The sequence below is a fragment of the Delphinapterus leucas genome, chromosome 8 (assembly GCF_059928025.1).
Source record: "Delphinapterus leucas isolate spDelLeu-1000000601 "Yukka" chromosome 8, BTC_Dleu_Yukka2, whole genome shotgun sequence".
NCBI classification, from domain to species: Eukaryota; Metazoa; Chordata; class Mammalia; order Artiodactyla; family Monodontidae; genus Delphinapterus; species Delphinapterus leucas.
In genome coordinates, this window is record NC_143136.1 from 9,366,032 (window position 1) to 9,391,598 (window position 25,567).

At 38.5% G+C, this 25,567-nt stretch overlaps 1 protein-coding gene across 8 annotated transcripts in view; it reads right to left on the reverse strand.

Annotated features, from left to right (window-relative positions):
* The window catches only part of SP140 (SP140 nuclear body protein), a 76,008-nt gene that overhangs the window by 31,916 nt on the left and 18,525 nt on the right, over positions 1 to 25,567 (reverse strand). For 3 of the 8 annotated variants that reach the window (XM_089916243.1, XM_022567918.3, XM_089916242.1), the window contains exons 5-11: positions 23,044 to 23,127; positions 19,620 to 19,703; positions 14,471 to 14,551; positions 12,880 to 12,951; positions 7,959 to 8,042; positions 6,477 to 6,560; positions 5,994 to 6,074 (exon numbers count right to left, since the gene is read on the reverse strand). In XM_089916243.1, coding sequence (XP_089772369.1) covers positions 5,994 to 6,074; positions 6,477 to 6,560; positions 7,959 to 8,042; positions 12,880 to 12,951; positions 14,471 to 14,551; positions 19,620 to 19,703; positions 23,044 to 23,127 — 570 coding nt within the window. The remainder of the gene's footprint in view (positions 1 to 5,993; positions 6,075 to 6,476; positions 6,561 to 7,958; positions 8,043 to 12,879; positions 12,952 to 14,470; positions 14,552 to 19,619; positions 19,704 to 23,043; positions 23,128 to 25,567) is intronic. The other 5 variants (XM_089916241.1, XM_089916247.1, XM_089916245.1 and 2 more) reach the window with 5 other exon arrangements.

The following is a 25,567-nucleotide window of genomic DNA, read 5'->3' on the forward strand; positions in this document are numbered from 1 at the left end:
ACAGAAATCTCTTGCATTCCTATAGGCTAATGATGAAAAACCTGAAAGAGAAATTAAGGAAACACTCCCATTTACCATTGTGACAAAAAGAAGAAAATACGTAGGAATAAACCTACCTAAGGAGACGAAAGACCTGTATGCAGAAAACTATAAGACACTGATGAAAAAAATTAAAGATGATACAAACAGATAGAGAGGTATACCACGTTCTTGGATTGAAAGAATCAATATTGTGAAAATGACAATACAACCCAAAGCAATCTACAGATTCAATGCAATCCCTATCAAACTACCAATGGCATTTTTCACAGAACTAGAACAAAAAATTTCACAATTTGTATGGAAACACAAAAGACCTCGAATAGGCAATCTTGAGAAAGAAAAACGGAGCTGGAGGAATCAGGCTCCCTGACTTCAGACTATACTACAAAGCCACAATAATCAAGACAGTATGGTACTGGCACAAAAACAGAAATCCAGATCAATGGAACAGGATAGAAAGCCCAGAGATAAACCCATGCACATACGGTCACCTTATCTTTCATAAAGGAGGCAAGAATATACAGTGGAGAGAAGACAGCCTCTTCAATAAGTGGTGCTGGGAAAACTGGACAGCTACATGTAAAAGAATGAAATTAGAACACTTCCTAATACCATACACAAAAATAAACTCAAAATGGATTAAAGACCTAAATGTAAGGCCAGACGCTATAAAACCCTTAGAGGAAAACATAGGAAGAACACTCTTTGACATAAATCACAGGGTGATCCTTTTTGACCCACCTCCTAGAGAAATGGAAATAAAGACAAAAATAAATACATGGGACCTAATGAAACTTAAAAGGAAACTACAAATAAGAAGAAAGACAGCCCTCAGAATAGGAGAAATTATTTGCAAACGAAGCAAATGACAAAGGATTTATCTCCAAAGTGTACAAGCAGTTCATGCAGCTCAGTATTAAAAAAACAAACAACCCAATCCAAAAATGGGCAGAAGAACTAAATAGACATTTCTCCAAAGAAGATATATGGATTGCCAACAAACACATGAAAGGATGCTCAACATCACTAATCACTAGAGAAATGCAAATCAAAACCACAATGAGGTATCACCTCACACTGGTTGAGAATGGCCATAATTAAAACAATCTACAAACAATAAATGCTGGAGAGAGTGTGGAGAAAAGGGAACCCTCTTGCACTGTTGGTGGGAATGTAAATTGATACAGCTACTATGGAGGTTCCTAACAAAACTAAAAATAGAACTACCATACGACCCAGAAATCCCACTGCTGGGCATATACCCTGAGAAAACCATAATTCAAAAAGAGACATGTACCACAATGTTCATTTCAGCACTATTTACAATAGCCAGTACATGGAAGCAACGTAAGTGTCCATTGACAGATGAATGGATAAAGAAGTTGTGGCACACATATATATATACAGTGGAATATTAGCTATAAAAAGAAACAAAATTGAGTCATTTGTAGTGAGGTGGATGGACCTAGAGACTGTCACACAGAGTGAAGTAAGTAAGAAAGAGAAAAACAAATACCGTATGCTAACACATATATATGGAATCTAAAAAAAAAAAAAAAGGTTCTGATGAACCTAGCGGCAGGACAGCAATAAAGATGCAGACGCAGAGAATGGACTTGAGGACACAGGGAGGAGGACAGGTAATATGAGACAAAGTGATAGAGTTTCACTGACATATATACACTACCAAATGTAAAATAGATAGGTAGTGGGAAGCAGCCACATAGCATAGGGAGATCAGCTCGGTGCTTTGTGCCCACCTAGAGGGGTGGGATAGGGAGGGTGGGAGAGAGACGCAAGAGGGATGGTATATGGGGATATATGTATACATATAGCTGATTCACTTTGTTATACAGCAGAAACTAACACAACATTGTAAAGCAATTATACTCCAATAAAGATGAAAAAAAGAAAAGAAAAGAAAAACAACAATGAACTGCCTTCTGGGAAAAAGAATATCTGCTCCAATAATCACACCTGAGATCCAACAGAGCCATGTTTTTCCCATCTTTTGAGCCTCATTCTGCTTTCTCTACTTTCATTTTTCTACTTTTATCCCTAAGAATAAAATAAAAAGATCTTATCCTTCTAGGAAAAACTGACTGTCCTTTGAAAGTTGCAAAAAGTAATTGCCAGAACCAGTTTTAAATTCATCCCAATTGGCCAATGACTGCTTGCATCACTAACCACATCTAAAGTCAGCTCATCAGTTGCAGCCTTACACTTATGAAAATCAGCCAGTCAGCAACAGATACACTTCAGAAAGCCTGTGTGTATGGCTAAATGCTAACCGATTTATAAACACTCCTGTTTCTGAAAGTCTGCAGTCCCTGAACTACATGCTTCCCAAAAGTGTAAGTAAAAACACAACATTGTAAATCAACTATACTCCAATAAAAATTAATTAAAAATAAGTAAAATCAGCCGTTTCCTTTATTTAAAAAAACTGTGTACAGTGCTTCCTCCCACCATGTGTCTTGCTTAGCAAGCTATAAATCCAGCTTTAGCTTCAAATATTGCATGGTGGCCACTCTTCCTTCACAAATGGTGTTCCCACCAAGATCGTCTTGAGGACTCTTGCTTAGGGGTGTCTTGTGGGACCCTTGGACCAACAGGTGTTGGTCCAAAACCCCAGCTTCTTGTGCACAACTCAGATTGTCTTCCTGATCCACTGCCAAGTGAATCCATCTCAAGAACAACTTGAGCTCTGACTTGTTTCATTGAAGTTTTATTTCTGAATTTATTTTATTATTTAAAGATGTGTAGGCAATTACATACAAAGTAAGCAGACATTTTGGTTTGGCGGGACAGCATTTAGCAAATGTTCTATTAATGTGCTTATTCTTCCACTACTTCATTTATTCTCACTTTTCTTTTGTCTATTTTTTTAAAAGTCTTGTCTCGTGTGTTTGTCTGTTCCTGATTTTCCTGTGCTTCTTCATTATTAGAAGATAGTGATCCAAAGCAAATAGATAGAGGCATAGATTTGATAAATCCCCAATCCAAGCTAGCCCCAAAGACTAATTAATGGATGGGGGTCCATTAGAAAGTCGATAATTTGTGCAAATATAGTTTGTCACATTTTGTCTTGGGTCCCTCACCAAAACTTTCATGAGGATACTTGACATCATATTAATTTTTGAAAGAAAATCCTTTTGTTTAGTACATAACTGTTATCATATAATTGGTCATATGTCTTCTTTTTAGTTTCTGCTTGATTGATGAGCACAATACTCCATTTTCAGGACACCATTCATACTTATGACTCTATGTCATGGGCTTGTCTTTGCCAAAGTCACAATCGCCCACTGGCAGAACTTTCACTTCCTCTCTGTACTCTCAGTGTGATTCTAACTTGCATTTAATAAATGGTAAATTTTCACAAAAGATGTCTTTAGATTTCAGTGGGGAACTTTTGGCATGTCAAAAGTAAATGACTCATTTGATAATATTTCTCTAAAAGGACTGAAAAAAATGACCAAGAGTAGTTCCCTGTGCCAACCAATAACTGCTATATTCAGACCATTACGTAACAAACTGTCCTTTCTTTTCTCCAAGAAACTCCTAAAAATTTAATAGGTAAGGCTCTATTCTGCAAATGAAACTACATATTAAGTGTACTAAGAAGGGCTAACCTTAGAATTCCTGGAAAATTCTCCTACACATGATCACTTTATAGTTAATCTGAACATCAGTATGCCTATACTATGCATATTCAAGATATGCAGGAAATAAACAAAATAGGTATACCTCACTTCCCTGTAGTGCCTAAGCCAATTGCTATAGTCTTTTCTAAAGTCAAATTCTTTTCTTTAACACACTCATGCTCAGCTTTCTTTGGTGTTTTAATTTGTTTGGTAGCCTATATTATTTGCTTGGGAAAATCAATGTCTCATCTGGATAGTTATTTTCTGGAGATTTATTCAAGCTTCATTGTCATAGGTAGAATTCTAAAATGACCTCCCAAGATTTGTTCCTAAACCCCAGGGACCGTGAATATCATAAGACATTACCCCCATTTTTAGGTTACGTTGTATGGCAGAGTTGATGTTTAAGAAAAGGAGATTGTCAACACAAGCAATAACAAATGTTGGTGAGAATGTGGAGCAAAGGGAACCCTTGAGCACTGTTGGTGGGATGTAAATTGGTGCAGCCACTGTGGAAAACAGCACGGAGTTTCCTCAAAAAACTAAAAATAGAACTACCTTATGTTCCAGCAATTCCACTCCTGGATATATAATCCAAAGGAAACAAAATCTGCACCCTAATGTTCACTGCAGCATTATTTAAACAATAGCCAAGGACATGGGAACAACCTAAGTGTTCATCAATAGATAAATAGATAAAGAAAATGTCATATGTGTGTGTGTGTGTGTGTGTGTGTGTGTGTGTGTGTGTGTGTGTGTTATAGAGTAATATTCTTACTCAAGGAAGGAGAATCCTAGGATTTAGTTTCTAATGTCCACTTCCAGAAGAGATAGTTTAGATACTTCCTTACTAAATCCTGACTTAATATTGTTTGGTGATAAGTTTTATCTCTAAAATAAAAATAAAATTAAATGAGACAAAAGAAAATAAAGTAAAATGAAATACCAGGCTGGTTATGCAATGACTGTTCCAGACTCCCTTGTAGAGTTCATTCCCTTACAGAAAGCAAAATTGTCTCAAGTAACTGAACATAGAGCCTTCTCTAGGACATGTCAAATTGTTAAACTGAAAGCCATTATGCATTTGGAGTAGATCATAACTTCTGAATGCTGTGGAAACAAACAGATTTTCAATCTCTTCAGGTGCCCATATAAAAACAAATATCAAGTGGATTATTTAATGTCTTTTTACTACCCAAAGATCCCCAGAACATGCAGACAATTCCATGAAGTAGAACTGCTTCCGCTCAAGATCAATCAGAGTAAAGTTTTCCTGGATGCCTAGATTGTCACACTGATTGTCACATTCTCCTTCATATTTTTATCCTTTATCCTTACAACTTTAGTTTTTCTATTTACTGGTTTAATGTCTGAAGCCTCTGACTTCCCTATAATGTTACTACTAATAATAACATTCCAAGACTGACTTCACTTAGGACGATCACCACCCTAACTTTATAATTCAGTTCTTCTAAAATATTTCTAGTAGAGCCAATTTGAAGAATTTTTGAATATGTCATCATCCCAAGCCAACTCCTGGAAAAAAATAATGGCTTTACTTGTAATTATGCTTCTAAAATAAATTTTAATTGAGGATAAATTGCATTAAGAAATATCAGGCTGACAGCTACTGATGGGCATTCAGGGCAAGGATGCTACAAACTATTTATATAAAGACCATGACTCCACCTAATCATCAAAATCAGCTTAAACCCAACTGTACTTCATCTTTGAGTGTTGTCCATGGAATAAGAAACAACTAAAACCCTCAAAGAACCTCAAACATTTGAAGTCATGAGTTATTCCTATAATAAGATCAAAAGTTCAAACATTTGGGCAAAGAAACAGTTTATGATGAGTTAAAGTACATTACACCAACTTAACCAATAAATCAACTCTCTGTAGATAATACACAAATGAAAGATTATGTTTCTGTGCTGGAAGAGGTGAATATAAATATTCCTGGGAGATAATAAATAGCTAGAGAATAATATACTAACAGTTCCACTAAAGTTAATCAAATTTTTGTACAACTTCTGTGTTCTTTCTCCTATGTGGAATTCTATCTACTACAACTGAATATATGGATACCTACAATCAAACAACATGATCTCCTAATTATGGAGTTGCTCAAGGTTTCTTGTCCCTTGCAAGGTACAAGGGCCAAAGAGCCAAGGTAAATGTGAAGAATGATATTTGAGAATTAACTGGAGCTTTCATTGTGGAGTATTCCTAGAGTAAAATCCATCAGGAAACACCATCCTCCTGACACCCTGCAGCCCAGACAGTCCTTATCTCTCTCACCTGCTCCACTTTTTGGTAGTGAGCTCAAGGATTCCTGGGGTTCTTCTTCATCACACACTTCTGAACAGGTACTGCTTCCTTCTGATAAATAGAATGAAATCTCTTGGAATCCCAGTGTATGACCAATGGAAACCGTAGTAGGAAAACCCTCCCAGAGACAACCAGGAAGACCAGAGCGGCTCAAGTATCTCCAAGATGGGAATGTCCTTGCCCTTAGACCCTGCTGCCTTTGAGCTCACCTGACCTAGAGGTTAACGTGGCTCCCGTCGCTATCATCAGAGGCTGAAAACAGTCTACCCATCTCACTCCCTTCTTATACACTAATTTTCTCTGTCTTTTTCATTCTTTCCAGTTGGCTCTATATATTTCTTCTGTATGGGTATGTGAAGGGGAGCAGGGTAGGAAGAGAGAAGAAAGATGGAGATTTTCCTCTCTGCAAACAGAAAAACAAAGATTCAATTTGGGAGTTGAAATCACAATTACCTTCTCCATCACATAGTGGTTGACTAGGCAGCTCCTCTGGTTCTTCTTTGTTGGTCATTTGGGAAGCTTCAGGATCACAGGACACTAAAGAGAAACAAGAAAATGAGCTGAGCCAGGATGCTCAGACCACAAGTGAGACGAGGAAGAAGAAATTGGCAAGGGTCGCATGATGAATGGAAGGCACAGAAAGACAGGAAGGATAACTGATCTAATCTTTGGACAACAAAGGTCACCAGGTTTAAGTGGGAAAGTAATATGATCTGATTTCCATCTTGCACATAAAAATTGTGCTAAAGTGGAGAAAATGGGCAAGATGGGAGCAAGAGAAAATGGGACATTCAAGTTCCATTTACTGAGAGAGCAAACCCTGTAAGAAAAGGACATTCCAGTTTCATGGAAGAAGATGTTGGTTTCAATTTTGGAAGTGTCAGTTCCTGAAAGACATCCAAATGGAGAGGGCCCTGGGATAAATGTCTTCAGGTAAATACATAGATGGATGACCTTGGAAGATGGGTCTGCCTAGCAGGCATGTGCTTGAGACACATTCTGTTACCTGAGAGTAGCTGAGGCTGCCAGGGAGAGAATTATTACTCTATGTTATCGACACCACTCTCTCAATGGGGCAAACCTAACTTGGAAACTCACTACTGGGATGGAAGATGCTCCTGACTGATATGCATACTTCAGCATTCCAGGATCCTAACTTCTCTCTTCTCTTCCCTGTACAGCTGTTTTCACTCTTTATTGATCTGATAAAACTCTTTCTCGACATAGTTTCTCTGCACTTCCTTGCACATTTTTTTTTGGTATTTATTTGCCTCTCTATATAGTTTCTCTAATTTTTATCTTTGTATCTCATTTCTTATTGAGGTAATCCCCTTTCTACCTTGTCTTCCATTTTCTCCTTTTCTCTTTTTCTCTGGGTCTTCTCTTTCTAGATGCCTGTAAAATTTCCTTATTTTATATATTTTCCTCATGCTCACAGATCCCTTCTCTCAAACTGACAAAAGTCCTTCCATTTTCACATGGACCACAGTGCTGGAGAGCCTTCCCTTATTAGCTCTATTCTAAGTCTCCCACATGACCTTTCTAAATTGCAAGCTTATCAGTCATTCACAAAACTTACTTCCATGTTCCTTGTACGTCCGAAGTAAGCTGAAAATGATCTCCTTGCCTCAACTGCCATAACCTGTTGACATTTGGATTTTATATGCATTTAATAAAGTCACCCAGGTACTTGTGCTTTGGGACCCCAGCCTACCTTTGGCACATCCTGTTTCCCTATGTTCTCCATGCAGGGGTGCTCTCCCCACTCAGCTCAGCTCACCTTTCTCCTTAGTCTCTCTCACAGTTTTGGAAAAAACAAAACAGAAAATCGACACAATTCCATGTGTATGTATGTGAATATGAAGAAGAGAATGGCAAGATGAGAGAAGGGGGGATTTTTTTTCCTATTTATTGAGGAGTTTAAATCATAATTACCTTCTCCCTCTACTGGTAGTAGGCTGAGCACCTCCTTGGGTTCTCCTTCGTGAGTCATTTGGGGAGTTTTGGGATAACAGGTCACTGCAGAGAAACAAGGACATGATGGACCATGGAGGGCGATCAGAAACAGACCTCGATTGGCTCATGCCAAACATGATGGAAAAACCATATGTCTGCTCCAAGCACTGCTTCTGAGAGCCACGCCATCTCCTTCTGCTTCTTTGCCATCTGCACCTCTTCTCTCTCCTTCTCAGCATCCTACCCACAGTTCCACCTCCACACAGCTCTGTTTCCTAGCTGTGCATCTCTTTGATTGTCTGTGTTTCTCTCCTCATCTCTTGTCTTCAGGTCTTGGGGTTTGTTTGTTTGTTTGTTTTTCAGTGATAGTGTATCCCTTTTCTCCTGTTATCCTTTCTAACTTTCTTATTCTAGATCTCTTCAAGCCTAAGTGGTTGGGTCCATTTCTATACTTCCTGTCTCTCAGTGGTTTCCTTTCCCTCCCCACCAACATTAATTTTTCCTTAACTAAATCTTCTCTTGGACCCTGGTTCTCTCCCCTGGGAACCGGCAGAACTCCTTGGGTTTCCTCTTCCTTTTCTGACCACATGACCCCACGCTGACTGTCAGCTGGCTTCACACAACTGTCACCCTCAGTGACACACCCAGGATGCTGGTGCCCACTCTTCCTTTTCTACCTTGCCCTTGCAAAAATAACCTCCATGCCCTTCTGTTTCATTTCCCCAACCATAAAATAGAAGTTACAACAGTTTGCATACCTGTGTCTTAGGGTTTCATGAAGGTAAGAGGGGGCTTGCACAATCCAATAATCTGATGGAGACTGTACACATTGTCTCCCAACCCAGTTCTCTTTCTCATTCTCACCCTTTCCACACATCTCTGCTTCTTCTATTTCTATCTCGGTATCTTGCTATTGGAATCTCTTGGTACTTCTCTTTGCCCTGATTTGTTTCTTTTCCCATGTCTGTTCCCACCTGACTTTTCTCCCTCTTCCTTTCCTGATGCTGAGCTTTCTGTCTTCTCCCCGTCTCTCATGCTGTTTTTTTCTAGAACTAGGAATTAGAAAAGGTATCTCTGAGGTGGTCTATAACTTCCATGTGATTTCACCAGATTAGTGAGCAGAATGGAGAGTGGAGTGGACCAAGAAAATTGTTGCAAGCACAGGGCTAAGTGTGTGTGAAGACTCAGATGAGAAAAAGTAATCAAAATTAAAATTACTGCAAAGTTTTAAACAAACTTTAGAAGTCGTTGCAGGAGAGGCAGACATGAGGCTGGAGCCATGGGAAGGAAAATAGGGAAGGATTTCAAACTTTTGACAACAAAAAGTTATTGATTTAAGGTAGGAAAGTGAGATAAGCCAACCTGCATTTTCAAAGGGTCATCTAGTTGAGTTGGAAAGAATGGATATGGTGGGAGGATGACTGGGGGAAGGTATGAGACCATATAGAGTCTGTTGCCCTGGCTCTAGTTCCAGAGAGAAGAGACATCTGACTAGGTCTTCCGTGTCAGGTGTGGCAACAAATGGATGAGTAAGAGACAAGTTAAAGGCATAGTTAACTAAACTGGATGATTGATGGGGTGTGTGAGTTGAGGGAGGGAAAAGAGTCATTGGTGACCCCTAGGTGTCTACCTAAAGAATGGAACAATAGCGTTCCATACTGAGATAGGGAACACGGGGAAAGGAGGCAGATCTGGCATCAAGAAAGATGGTACATGCAACTATGGAAGTGACTTGTATTGAAGTTCCCGAAAACCATCCAAATGGAGATGTCTCTCAGATCCCTGTACAAATATAGTCAGGCACTTAGATGAATGAGCTTACAAGGCAAGTTGGGGCCAGAGTTAGGAATTTGGGGATCATTAAGTTATAGATAGAGTATACAAGAATGGCTGAGGGGAGGCCCATTGCCTCTGAGTGTATTACAGGTGCCACTTTGATAACTGGAGGAACCATAATCTGAAAACTCATGGCTAACATGTTCAACTCCTAGTGTTAGAAGTTGCTTCCATGCAGCAACTCTTCTTTCAGTCCCTACAATGTCCCAAACCATCTTCTCCATCCTTGTACATGGTGTTCCCTCTCTACAGATGTTTTACTCTTCTCCTTTATCTTTTTCTCTATGTATAACTGTTATACTTTCCTCCAGTCTTTCTATTTCTTAGCACTTTCCCTCTCTGGGTCTTTCTCTAATGTCACATTCTCTACCTTTTAAACTCTGTACCTTGTTTGATTATTGAGTTGAGCTCCTTTCTTCTATGGTGCTCATTTCCCTGCTTCTATCTGTTCTCTTTAGTTCTTAACTTCCTGTTTGTAATGTTTCAACTTAAAATTTAAATCTAAAAATTAAAATTTCAGCCTCTCTGTATATTTTTTCCATCTCACATATTCCTTCTGCAAATCATCAAAGTTCTCATCTTTTGCCACTGACAAACGAGTAGGGATCCTTCCTTCCCCTTGGCAGGCTCGTTTCAAATGTCTTTGACATGAGTTTTCTATTTTGCGATTATACCCACTATGCCCATGTTCCTGGCACAACCTCGAGGAAAGCAGGTTGAAAATTATCTCCCCTCCCTGACACCACATTCTAACCTGGTTCTATTTCGATTCCACATCTATTTATTTTTTTAAATTTTTATTAGAGTATAGTTGATTTACAATGTTGTATTAGTTTCTGCTGTACAGCAAAGTGAATCAGTTACACATATACATATATCCACTCTTTTTTAGATTCTTTTCCCATATAGGTCATTACAGAGTATTAAGTAGAGTTCCCTGTGCTACACAGTAGGTCATTGTTAGTTCTCTATTTTATTATATTTTTAATTTTTTAAATTAATTTTTAATATCTTTATTGGAGTATAATTACTTGACAATGGTGTGTTAGTTTCTGCTGTATAACAAAGTGAATCAGCTATACATATACATATATCCCCATATCTCCTCCCTCTTGTGTCTTCCACCCACCCTCCCTATCTCACCCCTTTAAATTAATTTTTATTGGAGTATAGTTGAGGTATAATGTTGTGTTAGTTTCTGCTGTACAGCAAAGTGAATCAGTTATATATATATATATATATCTCCACTCTTTTTTAGACTCTTTTCCCATAGAGGTCATTACAGAGTATTAAGTAGAGTTCCCTGTGCCACACAGTAGGTTCTTATTAGTTATTTATTTAATATATAGTAGTGAGTATATGTCAATCCCAATCTCCTAAATCAGCAGTTCCCAACCTTTTTGGCACCAGGGACCAGTTTTGTGGAAGACAATTTTTCCACAGACGTGGTGTGGGGGGTGGGGGATGGTTTAGGTGGTGATGCAAGCGACGGGGAGCGGCAGATGAAGCTTCACTGGCTCGCCCACTGCTCACCGCCTGCTGTGCGACCCAGTTCCTAACAGGCCATGGACCGGTACTGGTCTGCATCCCAGGGGTTGGGGACTCCTGTCCCAAATTATCCTTACCCCCACTTTCCCCCTTGGTAACCATCAGTTTGTTTTCTACATCTGTGACTCTGTTTTATAAATAAGTTCATTTGTACCATTTTTTTGGATCCCACATATAAATGACATCATATGATATTTGTCTTTCTCTGTCTTACTTCACTCAGTATGACAATCTCTAGGTCCATCTATGTTGCTGCAAATGGCATTATTTCGTTCTTTTTATGGTTGAGTAATATTCCATTGTATATATGTACCATCTTCTTTATCCATTCATCTATCAATGGACATTTAGGTTGCTTCCATGCCCTGGCTATTGTAAACAGTGCTGCAATGAACACTGTAGTTCATGTATCTCTTCGAATTATTGTTTTCTCCAGATATATGCCCAGGAGTGGGATTGCTGGATCATATGGTAGCTCTATTTTTAGTTCTTTAAAGAAACTCCATACTGTTCTCCAAAGTGGCTGTACCAATTTACATTCCCACAAGCAGGGTAGGAGGGTTCTCTTTTCTCCACACCCTCTCCAGTATTTACTGTTTGTAGGCTTTTTGATGATGGCCATTCTAACCGGTGTGGGGTGATACCTCACTGTAGTTTTGATTTGCATTTCTCTAATAATTAGTGATGTTGAACATCTCTTCATGTGCTTTTTGGTCATCTGTATGTCTTCTTTAGATCTTGGAGAAATGTCTATTTAGATCTTCTGCCCATTTTTTGATTGGGTTGTTTGTTTTTTTGATATTGAGCTGCATGAGCTGTTTGTATATTTTGGAGATTAATCCCTTGTCAGTTACTTGGTTGCAAATATTTTCTCCCATTCTGAGGATTGACTTTTTGTTTTATGGTTTCCTTTGCTGTGCAAAAGCTTTGAAGTTTCATTAGGTCCCATTTGTTTATTTTTGTTTTTATTTTCATTACTCTAGGAGGTGTATCAAAAAAGCTCTTGCTGCGATTTATGTCAAAGAGTGTTCTGCCTAAGTTTTACTCTAAGAGTTTTATAGTATCTGGCCTTACATTTAGGTCTTTAATCCATCCTTATTTTTTCTTTTAACTCACTTCCTGTTTGTCTCTCCTATACATAGTATTTCATTAAACCTATGCAACCCTGGGACATAAGTTTAAAATGATCTCTCTCCTCCAAACCCCAATCTGGTTGTATTTAGATTCCATATACTTTTAAATAAAATTGAAACTACTTAGGCAACTGCATGTGGTGGCCCCAATCTACATTTTTATTATTCTGTGCCCTTAAATTCTCTACCCAGAAGCCCCTGCATTAAGGCCCTTAGCCCCTCTTTCCCCCTTGCCTCCTATATACCTGAAGAAAGAAACCAGAGCATAAGGAAAAGTGTGTGTTTGTGTTTGGGGGAATGAAGGGAAATGTCCCTTGCATACAGACATGCAAACAAATTAATGAGATAATTGGTCACTTAAATCAATATTAGCTCCCCGTTACCTGCTTGCAGTTTGGGAATCTCTTCAGAATTGCCTTCGTTTGTCCCTTGAAGAGCTTTGGGCTCACAGGAAACTAAAGAAAAACAGAAAAGACCAACCAGACATGGTGATGAGGTACAGATCTCAGGGTGCTCGTGCTGAATTCTGGTGTTCAATGGTCAGGTGAACTTCTCCTTGGGAAAAAGATACTGTTGCTCCACACACCTCACTTTAGACCCACCAGAGCCTTGCTCTGCCTTTTTTCCTTCCCGTTATCCCTCAGTCACCTTTCTCCTCATTTTTCTGTCCCCACACATGGTTGTTTTTGTGCCATGAAGGATCACACACCTACTTTACTCTGGGCTTCCCTCCCAGTCGTCTTCTTCTTTGCCCTTCAGTGTTCTTTGACAGTTTTCCTACTCATGAGTCAGTTTTCTTTTTTTTTTTTAATTGGGGTATAGTTACTTTACACTGTTGTGTTAGTTTCTGCTGTACAACAAAGTGAATCAGCTATATGTATAGTGATATACATGTATATGTATACTGATATATATCCCCTCCCTCTTGGACCTCCCTCCCTCCCACCCCATCCCACCCATGTAGGTCATAATAGAGCACCAAGCTGAGCTCCCTGTGCAATACGGCAGCTTCATACTAGCTATCTATTTTACACATGGCAGTGTATATATGTCAATCCTAATCTCCCAATTCACCCCACCTCTCCTCTCCCCTGTGTCCATTCTCTACGTCTGCATCTCTATTCCTGTCCTGCAAATAGGTTCACCTGTATTTTTCTAGATTCCACATATATGCATTAATATATGATATTTGTTTTTCTCTTTCTGACTTACTTCACTCTGTATGACAAACTCTAGGTCCATCCACATCTCTACAAATGACCCAATTTCGTTCCTTTTTATGGCTGAGTAATATTCCATCATATATATGTACCTAAGTCTTGGCTGCCCTGACCCTCTGCAGCCCCACACGATAGTCACCATAGTAAGTCATTGAGGATGCTGGTACCCTCGCTTGTTTAACTGCTTTGACTGCTAACAGACCCTTACACACTTCAGTGCTTCTATTTCTTTACCTATAAAACAGGAATAAGTAACATTTTGTCTGTTACATCCATAACTTTGTGGAGAGAAGAATGACATCTTGTTTGCCAAAATTCTTTGAAAAATCAGTCCCATAATAAATAATAGTTGACAAAAATTGTACTTTAGATTTGGGAGCAATTGATCTGAAGGACCATGTTTCTTTTGGGGGTTTTCCAATGTTGGGCACAAAATAATAGCATTATAGCCAAATAGAATAATACTTAGTTTTTATTCTTTAGAGAAGATAAAGGGCAGGTCGGTATAAATTCAAGTCTTTACTATTAATAGCTATGGGAGAAATCACTTTTCTCCAGCATATTGCTACTAGAATGCACTTAGGAATATTTATGTTATTTGTTATGTTACTTATGTTATTATGGACTCATGGGATTCCAAGACACACTAGATCTTTTGACTGTGGAGTGTGCTCAGGGTAAAAAGCATCAATAAACACCAGCTCTGAATTCAGCCACCTGACACCCTCGGCTGGCAATCCCTCCCCATCCTTACCCAGCTCACATCTTGGTGGGATGTTCCAGGCTCCCTGGGGCTCGTCTCCATCACAGGCCTCCCAACAGGCATTGTTGTTCCCTGCAGTAAAGAATGAAATGCCACACACATCTCAATTTATGACCAAGGAGGAATCACAGCAAGAAAATAACTAGAAAATCAACAAATCCTGAGAAACTGGAAGGCCCCACTCCCCAAAATAACCTGGCCTGAAGGTTAACTTTGCAACAGCAGCTTTCACTAGGGGCTGAGTAATTCATCCATTGTGGAAAAATCTCCCTTTCCGTTTTTTTTTTTTTTTTACAACTTTCTTGGAGTATAATTGCTTTACAATGGTGTGTTAGTTTCTGCTTTATAACAAAGTGAATCAGTTATACATATACATATGTCCCCATATCTCTTCACTCTTGCATCTCCCTCCCTCACACCCTCCCTATCCCACCCCTCTAAGTGGTCACAAAGCACCGAGCTGATCTCCCTGTGCTATGTGGCTGCTTCCCACTAGCTTTCTATTTTACGTTTGGTAGAGTATATGTATCCATGCCACTCTCTCACTTTGTCCCAGCTTACCCCTCCTCCTCCCTGTATCCTCAAGTCCATTCCCTAGTAGGTCTGCATCTTTATTCACATCTTGTCCCTAGGTTCTTCTGACCAATTTTTTTCTTTTGTTTTTTAGATTCCATATATATGTGTTAGCATATGGTATTTGTTTTTCTCTTTCTGACTTACTTCACTCTGTATGACAGTCTCTAGGTCCATCCACCTCACTACAAATAACTCAGTTTCGTTTCTTTTTATGGCTGAGTAATATTCCATTGTATATATGTGCCACATCTTCTTTATCCATTCATCTGTTGATGGACACTTAGGTTGCTTACATGTCCTGGCTATTGTAAATAGAGCTGAAATGAACATTTTGGTACATGACTCTTTTTGAATTATGGTTTTCTCAGAGTATATGCCCAGTAGTGGGATTGCTGGGTCATATGGTAGTTCTATTGTTAGTTTTTTAAGGAACCTCCATACTGTTCTCCATAGTGGCTGTATCAATTTACATTCCCACCAACAGTGCAAGAGGGTTCCCTTTTCTCCACACCCTCTCCAGCATTTATTGTTTGTAGAATTTTTTTTTTTTTTTTTTGCACTACGCGGGCCTCTCACTATTGTGGCCTCTCCCGTTGTGGAGCACAGGCTCCAGACGCGCAGGTCCAGCGGTCATGGCTCACGGGCCCAGCCGCTCTGCGGCATGTGGGATCTTCCCAGACCGGGGCATGAACCCATGTCCCCTGCATCGGCTGGCGGACTCTCAACCACTGTGCCACCAGGGAAGCCCTGTTTGTAGATTTTTTGGTGATGGCCATTCTGACTGGTGTGAGATGATATCTCATTGTAGTTTTGATTTGCATTTCTCTAATGATTAATTATGTTGACCATCCTTTCATGTGTTTGTTGGCAATCTGTATATCTTCTTTGGAGAAATATCTATTTAGGTCTTCTGCCCATTTTTGGATTGAGTTGTTTGTTTTTTTAATATTGAGCTGCATGAGTTGCTTGTATGTTTTGGAGATTAATCCTTTGTCAGTTGCTTCATTTGCAAATATATTCTCCCATTCTGAGGGTTGTCTTTTCATCTTGTTTATGGTTTCCTTTGCTGGGCAAAAGCTTTTAAGTTTCATTAGGTCCCATTTGTTTATTTTTGGTTTTATTTCCATTTCTCTAGGAGGTGAGTCAAAAAGAATCTTGCTGTGATTTATGTCATAGAGTGTTATGCCTATGTTTTCCTCTAAGAGTTTGACGGTGTCTGGCCTTACATTTAGGTCTTTAATCCATTTTGAGTTTATTTTTGTGTATGGTGTTAGGGAGTGTTCTAATTTCATTCTTTTATATGTAGCTGTCCAGTTTTCCCAGCACCACTTATTGAAGAGGCTGTCTTTTCTCCACTGTATATTCTTGCCTCCTTTATCAAAGAGAAGGTGACCATATGTGCATGGGTTTATCTCTGGGTTTTCTATTCTGTTCCATTGGTCTATATTTCTGTTTTTGTGCCAGTACCATACTCTCTTGATTACTGTAGCTTTGTAGTACAGTCTGAAGTCAGGGAGCCTGATTCCTCCAGCTCTGTTTTCCTTTCTCAAGATTGCTTTGGCTATTCGGGGTCTTTTGTGTTTCCATACAAATTGTGAGATTTTTTGTTCTAGTTCTGTGAAAAATGCCAGTGGTAGTTTGGTAGGGATTGCATTGAATCTGTAGATTGCTTTGGGTAGTAGAGTCATTTTCACAATGTTGATTCTTCCAATCCAAGGACATGGTATATCTCTCCATCTATTTGTATCATCTTTAATTTCTTTCATCAGTGTCTTATAAATTTCTGCATATGGGTCTTTTGTCTCCTTAGGTAGGTTTATTCCTAGATATTTTATTCTTTTTGTTGCAATGGTAAATGGGAGTGTTTTATTAATTTCACTTTCAGATTTTTCATCATTAGTGTATAGGAATGCCAGAGATTTCTGTTCATCAGTTTTGTATCCTGCTACTTTACCAAATTCATTGATTAACTCTAGTAGTTTTCTGGTAGCATCTTTAGGATTCTCTATGTATAGTACCATGTCATCTGCAAACAGTGACAGCTTTACTTCTTTTCCAATTTGGATCCCTTTTATCTCTTTTTCTTCTCTGATTACTGTGGCCAAAACTATGTTGAATAATAGTGGTGAGAGTGGGCAACCTTGTCTTGTTCCTGATCTTAGTGGTAGTTTCTGATCTTAGTGGTTTCCTTTTTTATACCACATTCTCTTTCTACTTCTTCCCTTTCCATTTGAACCTTTACATTTTATCCATATCTGCCTCTGTTTCTTTCTGCTGGTGTCTCCTGGACTGTCTCTTTCTCTGTTTCTGCAACTTTTGTCTTGTTTCTCTGATGTTGCTCCTTCTCTCCTATCCTTTGTCTTTCAACTGTTTCTTTCTAGCTTTCTCTAAAGAAAGGCCTCCCTGCAATAGTATGTTTTAAATAGGATTTACCAGAGTGAGGAGGTTAAGTGGAGGGTAGTAGAAAACAGTTCTGAATAAGGCAGAAAATGTATGAAAATGCTCAAATATGAAAGATTTAACAATTAAAATTATTGGGGGAGTAAATGAGACAGAGAAAAACAAATATCATATGATATTGCTTATATGTATGTGGAATTTTTAAAAATGATACAAATGAACTTACTTAGAAAACAGAAACAGACTCACAGACATAGAAAACAAACATATGGTTACCAAAGGAGAGGTGGGGGAGGGATAAATTAGGAGTTTAGGATTAACATATACACACTACTATGTATTAAAAAAAGGTCCAACAAGGACCTACTGTATAGTACAGGGAACTATACGTAATATCTTGTAATAATGTATAATGGAAGAGAATGTAAAAAAAGAATATATATACATATATATGAACATATATGTATAACTGAATCACTTTGCTGTACACTTGAAACTAACACAACATTGTAAATCAACTATATTACAGTAAAATTTTAAAAAATAAAATAAAATACAAATTTTAAAAATAAAATTATTGGGGGAAAAAGTTTATACTATATTGAATTAATAGTGCAGGAGGCAGGTGATGAGGCTGGGAAAATCGATACGGGGCTTATCATGGGTAATCTTGGATGCCACTCAGAGAAACATTTATTTAATCCTTAGTGTATTAAGAAAGTATGTTGGAACATAACACAATCTAATTTTCATTTTCAAATGTCCCATGTAGTTGAAGTGCAAATAACACATTTGTTGGAAGCAAGATTAGAGGAAGGTCATGAACAGAAGACTGTTGCTTTGAGACCCATGGCAGAGGTCTGAAGACTTCGGGGTGTGACAGATGGACAGCTTGGAGATATTCTGGAAGAGAAATGACTATACTGGATGAGTAACAGGCATTTATTTGAGGGCAAGAGCAGTCACGGTGACGCCTAGACTTCCAACTTGAAAACCTGTGAGATAATAAGGATCCATCACTGAAACATGAATGCTGAAGAGGAGTTTAGATCTAGCTTCAGTGATGAAGACACTACTTTTAGCTCTGAAATGCCAAGTTAAAAGTTCTTGAAAGAATTCATGTGTAGATATCTAGCAGACCGTGGTCTTTGAGTCCACGGATAAAGGTACTCTGAAGGCAATCTAGGGTGGCGATTTGGTCACAGGAATCACTGGAATATTCAGGGAGAGGACTATTGCAATGTGAGTATTTTACAAGTGCCACTTCGATGGTTAAGGACAGTTTAATCTGAAAACTCACAGCTAATGTTGCCAACACTTGTGCCCAAAGTTGCTTATATACAGTGCTCTTACCTCAAGCCTACAATGTCCCGATCTGCTCCTCTCTCTTTTATTGTCTTTTCACTCTCAACCTGTTTTCCATCCATTCTCCTTCAACTCTTTCTCCTCATAGTTGCCTTTGTACGTCTGCCTGACTTTTCCCAATTCTTAGTATTTATTTTCCTCTCGGTCTTGCCCTTTCCATACTTTTCGCTCTCAACTTTTATCTCTGTTTCTTGAGAAATTTTTCAGTTTATCTCTTCTCTGCGGTGTCTTACACTTGCTCCCATTCCATCTGTTTCTCCCACTTTATTTTGACCTCTGTCTCCCAACACTATTCAACTTTTGTCTCTCTGTGTGATTTCATCCTCCAGGTTCTCCCCTCTCATCATCTCCAAAACTCTCCTCTTGGACTCTGACTACAGTACCAGGGACCTCCAACTGGCCAGTTCTCCCGCGTGAACCTGATATGCCATGATGTTTCCAAGTTCCTCTTAGTTGTTCTGTGAAATTAATTGAAAATTATCCCCTATCTCAACCTGGAAGAGTGGGATTTTAGAAAACTGGATCCATTCATGTAATTTGTCACATATTACACCCTATCTACCTTTTCAATTTTCTCTTTTTATATTCCCCATCAATGGATGCTCCATCTACTCAGGAGTTCAGATTCCTTTTCTCACTGTCTCTGTTGCATATGTGAGCAGGTAGGAGAAGAAGGGGGCAGGTAGGAGAAGTGGGGGCTAGCAGAGGCCTAGGATAGGAGACCAAAGGTAGGCTTTGCTTCCATGAAGACAAGTAAACAAAGATTTAATATGGAATTGATAAATTAAATGATTGTTACCTTGTCTGTTATATGGCAGTAAGCTGGGTACATCTTCTAACCTTATTACATTGTTCATTTGGAGAGGTGACTGTTCCAAGGACACTAAAGAGAGCGATAAGAAAAAGACAGAACTCAGACAGTATCCAGAGAAGAGACATCTGTGTGCTCAAGATGAACTCTGATGATGTTCAAGTTCCAAGGACCCTATCTGAGGCCCAGCAGAGCCTTGCTTGCCTCTTTTTCATTGAGATGCACATACCTTAAGTGTAAAACAGCTCTGTGACCAACATCACAGTCAAGATTTGGAACATTTCCACCATGCCATTCAGTTTCCAACCACTATAAGCAACCACTGTTTTGATTTCTATCACCATTAACAAGTCCTTCCTTTCTGGTACTATACTTGTCTGTACTGATGCTCACATCAATAGGATCACATAGTACATACTCCTGTGACTGGCTTCTTTTTCTCAACATAATGTTTCTGAGATTCATCCATGTGGTTACATATACCAGTAGTTCATTCGTTATATTGCTGAATAGTATTCCATTCTATAAATATATCACCGTTTATTTTCTCTTATTGATGAGAATTTGAATTGGTGCCAGATTTTAGCTATTTGGAATAAAGCTACTATAAACATTGTTGTACAAATATTTGTGTGAACATATGTTTTCATTCCTTATGAGAAGATACTTAGGAGTAGGACTTCTGGGTCGTGGGTTATATTTAACTTCATAGGAAACTGCTAGTTTTCCAAAGTGGTTATATCTATCACTTCATAGTCCAACTAGCAATGTATATAAAGGAGTTCTAATTGTTCCATAGTCTCAGCAGCATTTGGTGTTGTATTTTTAATTTTAGCAATTCTAGTAACTGAATGGTAGCTCGTTGTGGCTTTTCCCCAATGACTAATGAAATTTGCATTTCCCCAATGACTAATGATGATATATACTTTGTTTATGTTCTTATTGGTCATTTTATGTCTTCTGAGTGAAGTGTCTGTTCAAGTCTTTTGTCCATTTTTTAAATTAGTGGTGTGTCTTTTTATTATTCTTTTGTAGGAGTTCTTAATACATTCCAGGTACAATCCTTTGTCAGATATATGTATTGCAAATATTTTCTCCCAGTCTATGACTTGCCTTTTCCTTTTCTTAATGGTGTCTTTGGATTAGTAGTTTTTAATTTTGATGAAGTGCTATTTACCAAGTTTTTCTTTTATGGTCTATGCTTTTGCTGTCCTATGTAACAAATTTTTGTCAACCCTAAATTTGCAAGGATATGCTCCTGTGTTTTCTTTTAGAAGCTTTATCATTTTAGCCTTAACTTTTAGATTTGTGATCCAACTTGAATTATATTTTGTGGATAGTGTGAAGCAGGAGGGGAGGTTAATTTTTTCTATGTTTGCTCTGCCTTATTTTCCATCTTTTTACAATCCATTCTACTTCTCTTCATTTCTCACATTTGTACTTACAGTCCTCTTCCCAACACTGTGTCTCCCCGATGAAGGATTGTGCATTCTTGTTTCTGATGGCGTCTCTCTCCTTGGCCACTCCTGTCACCTTGTATTTCTGCCTCTCTCTTCCTCAGTGAGGCTTCTGGCTCTTCCCCCTTTGTCTCTCTAGTTTTTCTCTTCCAACTCTTTATACCCTTTATACCTATGCTATTCCAGTGTCCTACCCTCTCTGTCTCTTTGTGGTTTTTTTACCTCTCCCATTTACCACAAACACCAGATACGCTTTCTTGGTAAGTAAATGACTCCTCACCCTAAACTCTGATCTACTCCTCTTTCCCTTGAGGAGAGGAGCAGGGTCCCTTGGAGCTCCCTGGGGCATCCTTTCTGAATTATGAACACATCACATCTCCCTTCCTCCCTCCCTGTATGTGCTACCATACTCAGAGTCAGTCATCCAGGCAAATATTGGACTGTCAGTCAACCTTACTGCTTGTTCAGATTCTCAGGCACATTCATTCATCATTTCCTGGATTTTTATTGTACCATTTGGGTCACGAGATAAATCTTCTTCCCTTATACTCGTCTGCATCCATCACTGATATGCTCTAGGTAGGGTGTCACCTAGATCACATTAGGAATGTTGAAGGATTTGTTTCCCCTTCCTTTCATAATGAACCTCTATTCTTTACTAATAACTATTACGAATCCTTCCACCACCTCATTCTCATTCCCGCTATTCTCAGTGGTAGATGAATCTCTAAATATATTTTTGATACACTTTGTACTTTCTAATATACATTTTATACTTTTAGCTATTTGTCTTTATTAAAAAGAATAAGTATTATTATTAAAATACATCTGAATGTTACATAAATGTATTAATACATCTCTAAAATATATAATATCTGAGGTATAAATCCAAATTAAGGATACATATTAATGGCATTCTGCAAGGCCATTCTTATGGCTTTTTCTTACATTTGTCATTTCCAAGGAAAAAAAATCAACATTTAACAAACAACTAAATTTATTGTAGACCATTTGGCTTAAGGATGGAGACATTTTCTTGGGCTTGAAGGCTGTTTCACTCACTGAATCACTAACTATCTTCACACCTCAGTTTTTTCTCCTGAAAAATGGGAATAACAAAACCCTTATGACAGGATTGTTATGAGAATTAAGTGAGATGCTACTGGTAAAGTGATACCTGGGTATAGTAACTTAGCAAGAAATCATAATTTTCAATTAATGTCTTATGTGTTAGAATTTAATGATTAATTATTAGTAATAATATGAATGAAAAGATGATTAAAAGCTAGAAACGGTGCACCCTGGTTACAAAAGTAAATAAGGCATATGTGAGCATTAAACACGTTGATGCACATGAAGCGCTGACCTTACGTCTAGTGATCTGTGAATGTTATGCGTTGTGACTATTGTCATAGTCAGAGTTATTACTGCCCTTTGTTCTCTTCCCCCCTTTTTACTCCTTCCCTTCTCCTTTCCTTCTTTTCTACAGAACACCATCTCTTCCACACCCTCCACACAATTACTGCTCACTCTCTTCCTCTCTTTTCTTTTATTATGAGTGCTGTTTACAACTGTTCCTCCCTTTGACACATCAAAGGCTTCTTCTTTGGACTTGTCACAAACCCTTACTCCTTCCCAGATCCACTGAATTCCTGGCTCACAATTACTGCTGTGAGTCCTCCCCCTTAATTCTGCCTCATGGTTGCAGTGAGATCTTCTCTCTTGGGTTCATGTTCCATCTTATTAGTTATCACATCTGCCTAGCAATATTCTTGAATTCCAGATCTGGCTGGTTAATTGGGAGCCCATACAACACACCACTGCTCTGGCTTCCCCATCTCCTGCTGCATCCCTTCTCCAGGGTGCACTCTCCACCCAGGAGCTCAGTCCCCTGATCCATGATCTCCTTTCCTCTTAGTAGATGAGACAGCAAGCTTCTATCAAGTCAGAATTACCTTGTTCATGGTTTAATTGTAAGCTAAGTGTCTCCTTTGTCTCTCCTTCACCAACGGTTTGGTAATGGAAGTTTTCACGAATCACTGAGAAGAGAAAGGAAAGGCAATTAGAGATCCCAGACAGTGACCAAGAGCTGCATCTCATAGTTACACATCCAGGAAGGCTGGAACCATCCAGTCCTCAGGGAACCCTGGACTTCAGTGGGTCTCACGTGACCTGTGGCTTGACGTTGCTCCTGGAATCTAACAGCTGTCCCACATCGAATGTACCTCTCAAGTTTTAAAAAAGAATGGACATATGAAGGAGAAAAACCATATGATCATCGCAATAGATATAGAGAAAGCTTTCGACAAAATTCAACACCCATTTATGACAAAAACCCTCCAGAAAGTAGGCATAGAGGGAACTTACCTCAACATAATAAAGGCCATATATGACAAACCCACAGCCAACATTGTCCTCAATGGTGAAAAACTGAAACCATTTCCACTAAGATCAGGAACAAGACAAGACTGCCCACTCTCACCACTATTATTCAACATAGTTTTGGAAGTTTTAGCCACAGTAATCAGAGAAGAAAAAGAAATAAAGGAATCCAAATTGGAAAAGAAGAAGTAAAGCCGTCACTGTTTGCAGATGACATGATACTATATATAGAGAATCCTAAAGATGCTATCAGAAAAATACTAGAGCTAATCAATGAATTTGGTAAAGTAGCAGGATACAAAATTAATGCACAGAAATCTCTTGCATTCCTATACACTAATGATGAAAAATCTGAAAGTGAAATTAATAAAACACTCCCATTTACCGTTGCAACAAAAAGAATAAAATACCTAGGAATAAACCTACCTAAGGAGACAAAAGATCCATATGCAGAAATTTATAAGACACTGATGAAAGAAATTAAAGATGATACAAATAGATGAAGAGATATACCATGTCCTTGGATTGGAAGAATCAACATTGTGAAAATGGCTCTACTACCCAAAGCAATCTACAGATTCAGTGCAATCCCTATATAACTACCACTGGCATTTTTCACAGAACTAGAACAGAAAATCTCACAATTTGTATGGAAACACAAAAGACCCCGAATAGCCAAAGCGATATTGAGAAAGGAAAACAGAGCTGGAGGAATCAGGCTCCCTGACTTCAGACTATACTACAAAGCTACAGTAATCAAGAGAGTATGGTACCGGCATAAAAACAGAAGTATAGATCAATGGAACAGGATAGAAAGCCCAGAGAAAAACCCATGCACATATGGTCACCTTCTCTTTGATAAAGGAGGCAAGAATATATAATGGAGAAAAGACAGCCTCTTCAATAAGTGGTGCTGGGAAAACTGGACAGCTACATATAAAAGAATGAAATTAGAATACTCCCTAACACCATACACAAAAATAAACTCAAAATGGATTAAAGACCTAAATGTAAGGCCAGACACCGTCAAACTCTTAGAGGAAAACATAGGCAGAACACTCTATGACATAAATCACAGCAAGATTCTTTTTGACTCACCTGCTAGAGAAATGGAAATAAAACCAAAAATAAACAAATGGGACCTAATGAAACTTAAAAGCTTTTGCCCAGCAAAGGAAACCATAAACAAGATGAAAAGACAACCCTCAGAATGGGAGAAAATATTTGCAAATGAAGCAACTGACAAAGGATTAATCTCCAAAACATACAAGCAACTCATGCAGCTCAATATTAAAAAAACAAACAACCCTCCAAAAATGGGCAGAAGACCTAAATAGACATTTCTTCAAAGAAGATATACAGATTGCCAACAAACACATGAAAGGATGGTCAACATAATTAATCATTAGAGAAATGCAAATCAAAACTACAATGAGATATCATCTCACACCAGTCAGAATGGCCATCATCAAAAAATCTACAAAGAATAAATGCTGGAGAGGGTGTGGAGAAAAGGGAACCCTCTTGCACTGTTGGTGGGAATGTAGATTGATATAGCCACTATGGAGGTTCCTTAAAAAACTAACAATAGAACTACTATATGACCCAGCAATCCCACTACTGGGCATATAACCTGAGAAAACTATCATTCAAAAAGAGTCATGTACCAAAATGTTCATTGCAGCTCTGTTTACAATAGCCAGGACATGTAGGCAACCTAAGTGTCCATCAACAGATGAATGGATAAAGAAGATGTGGCACATATATACAATGGAATATTACTCAGCCATAAAAAGAAACGAAACTGAGTTATTTGTAGTGAGGTGGATGGACCTAGAGACTGTCATACAGAGTGAAGTAAGTCAGAAAGAGAAAAACAAATACCATATGCTAACACATATATATGGAATCTAAAAAAAGAAAAAAAAATGGTCAGAAGAACCCAGGGGCAAGATGTGAATAAAGATGCAGACCTACTAGAGAATGGACTTGAGGATATGGGGAGGGGGAAGGGTAAGCTGGGACAAAGTGAGAGAGTGGCATGGACATATATACACTACCAAACATAAAATACATAGCTAGTGGGAAGCAGCTGCA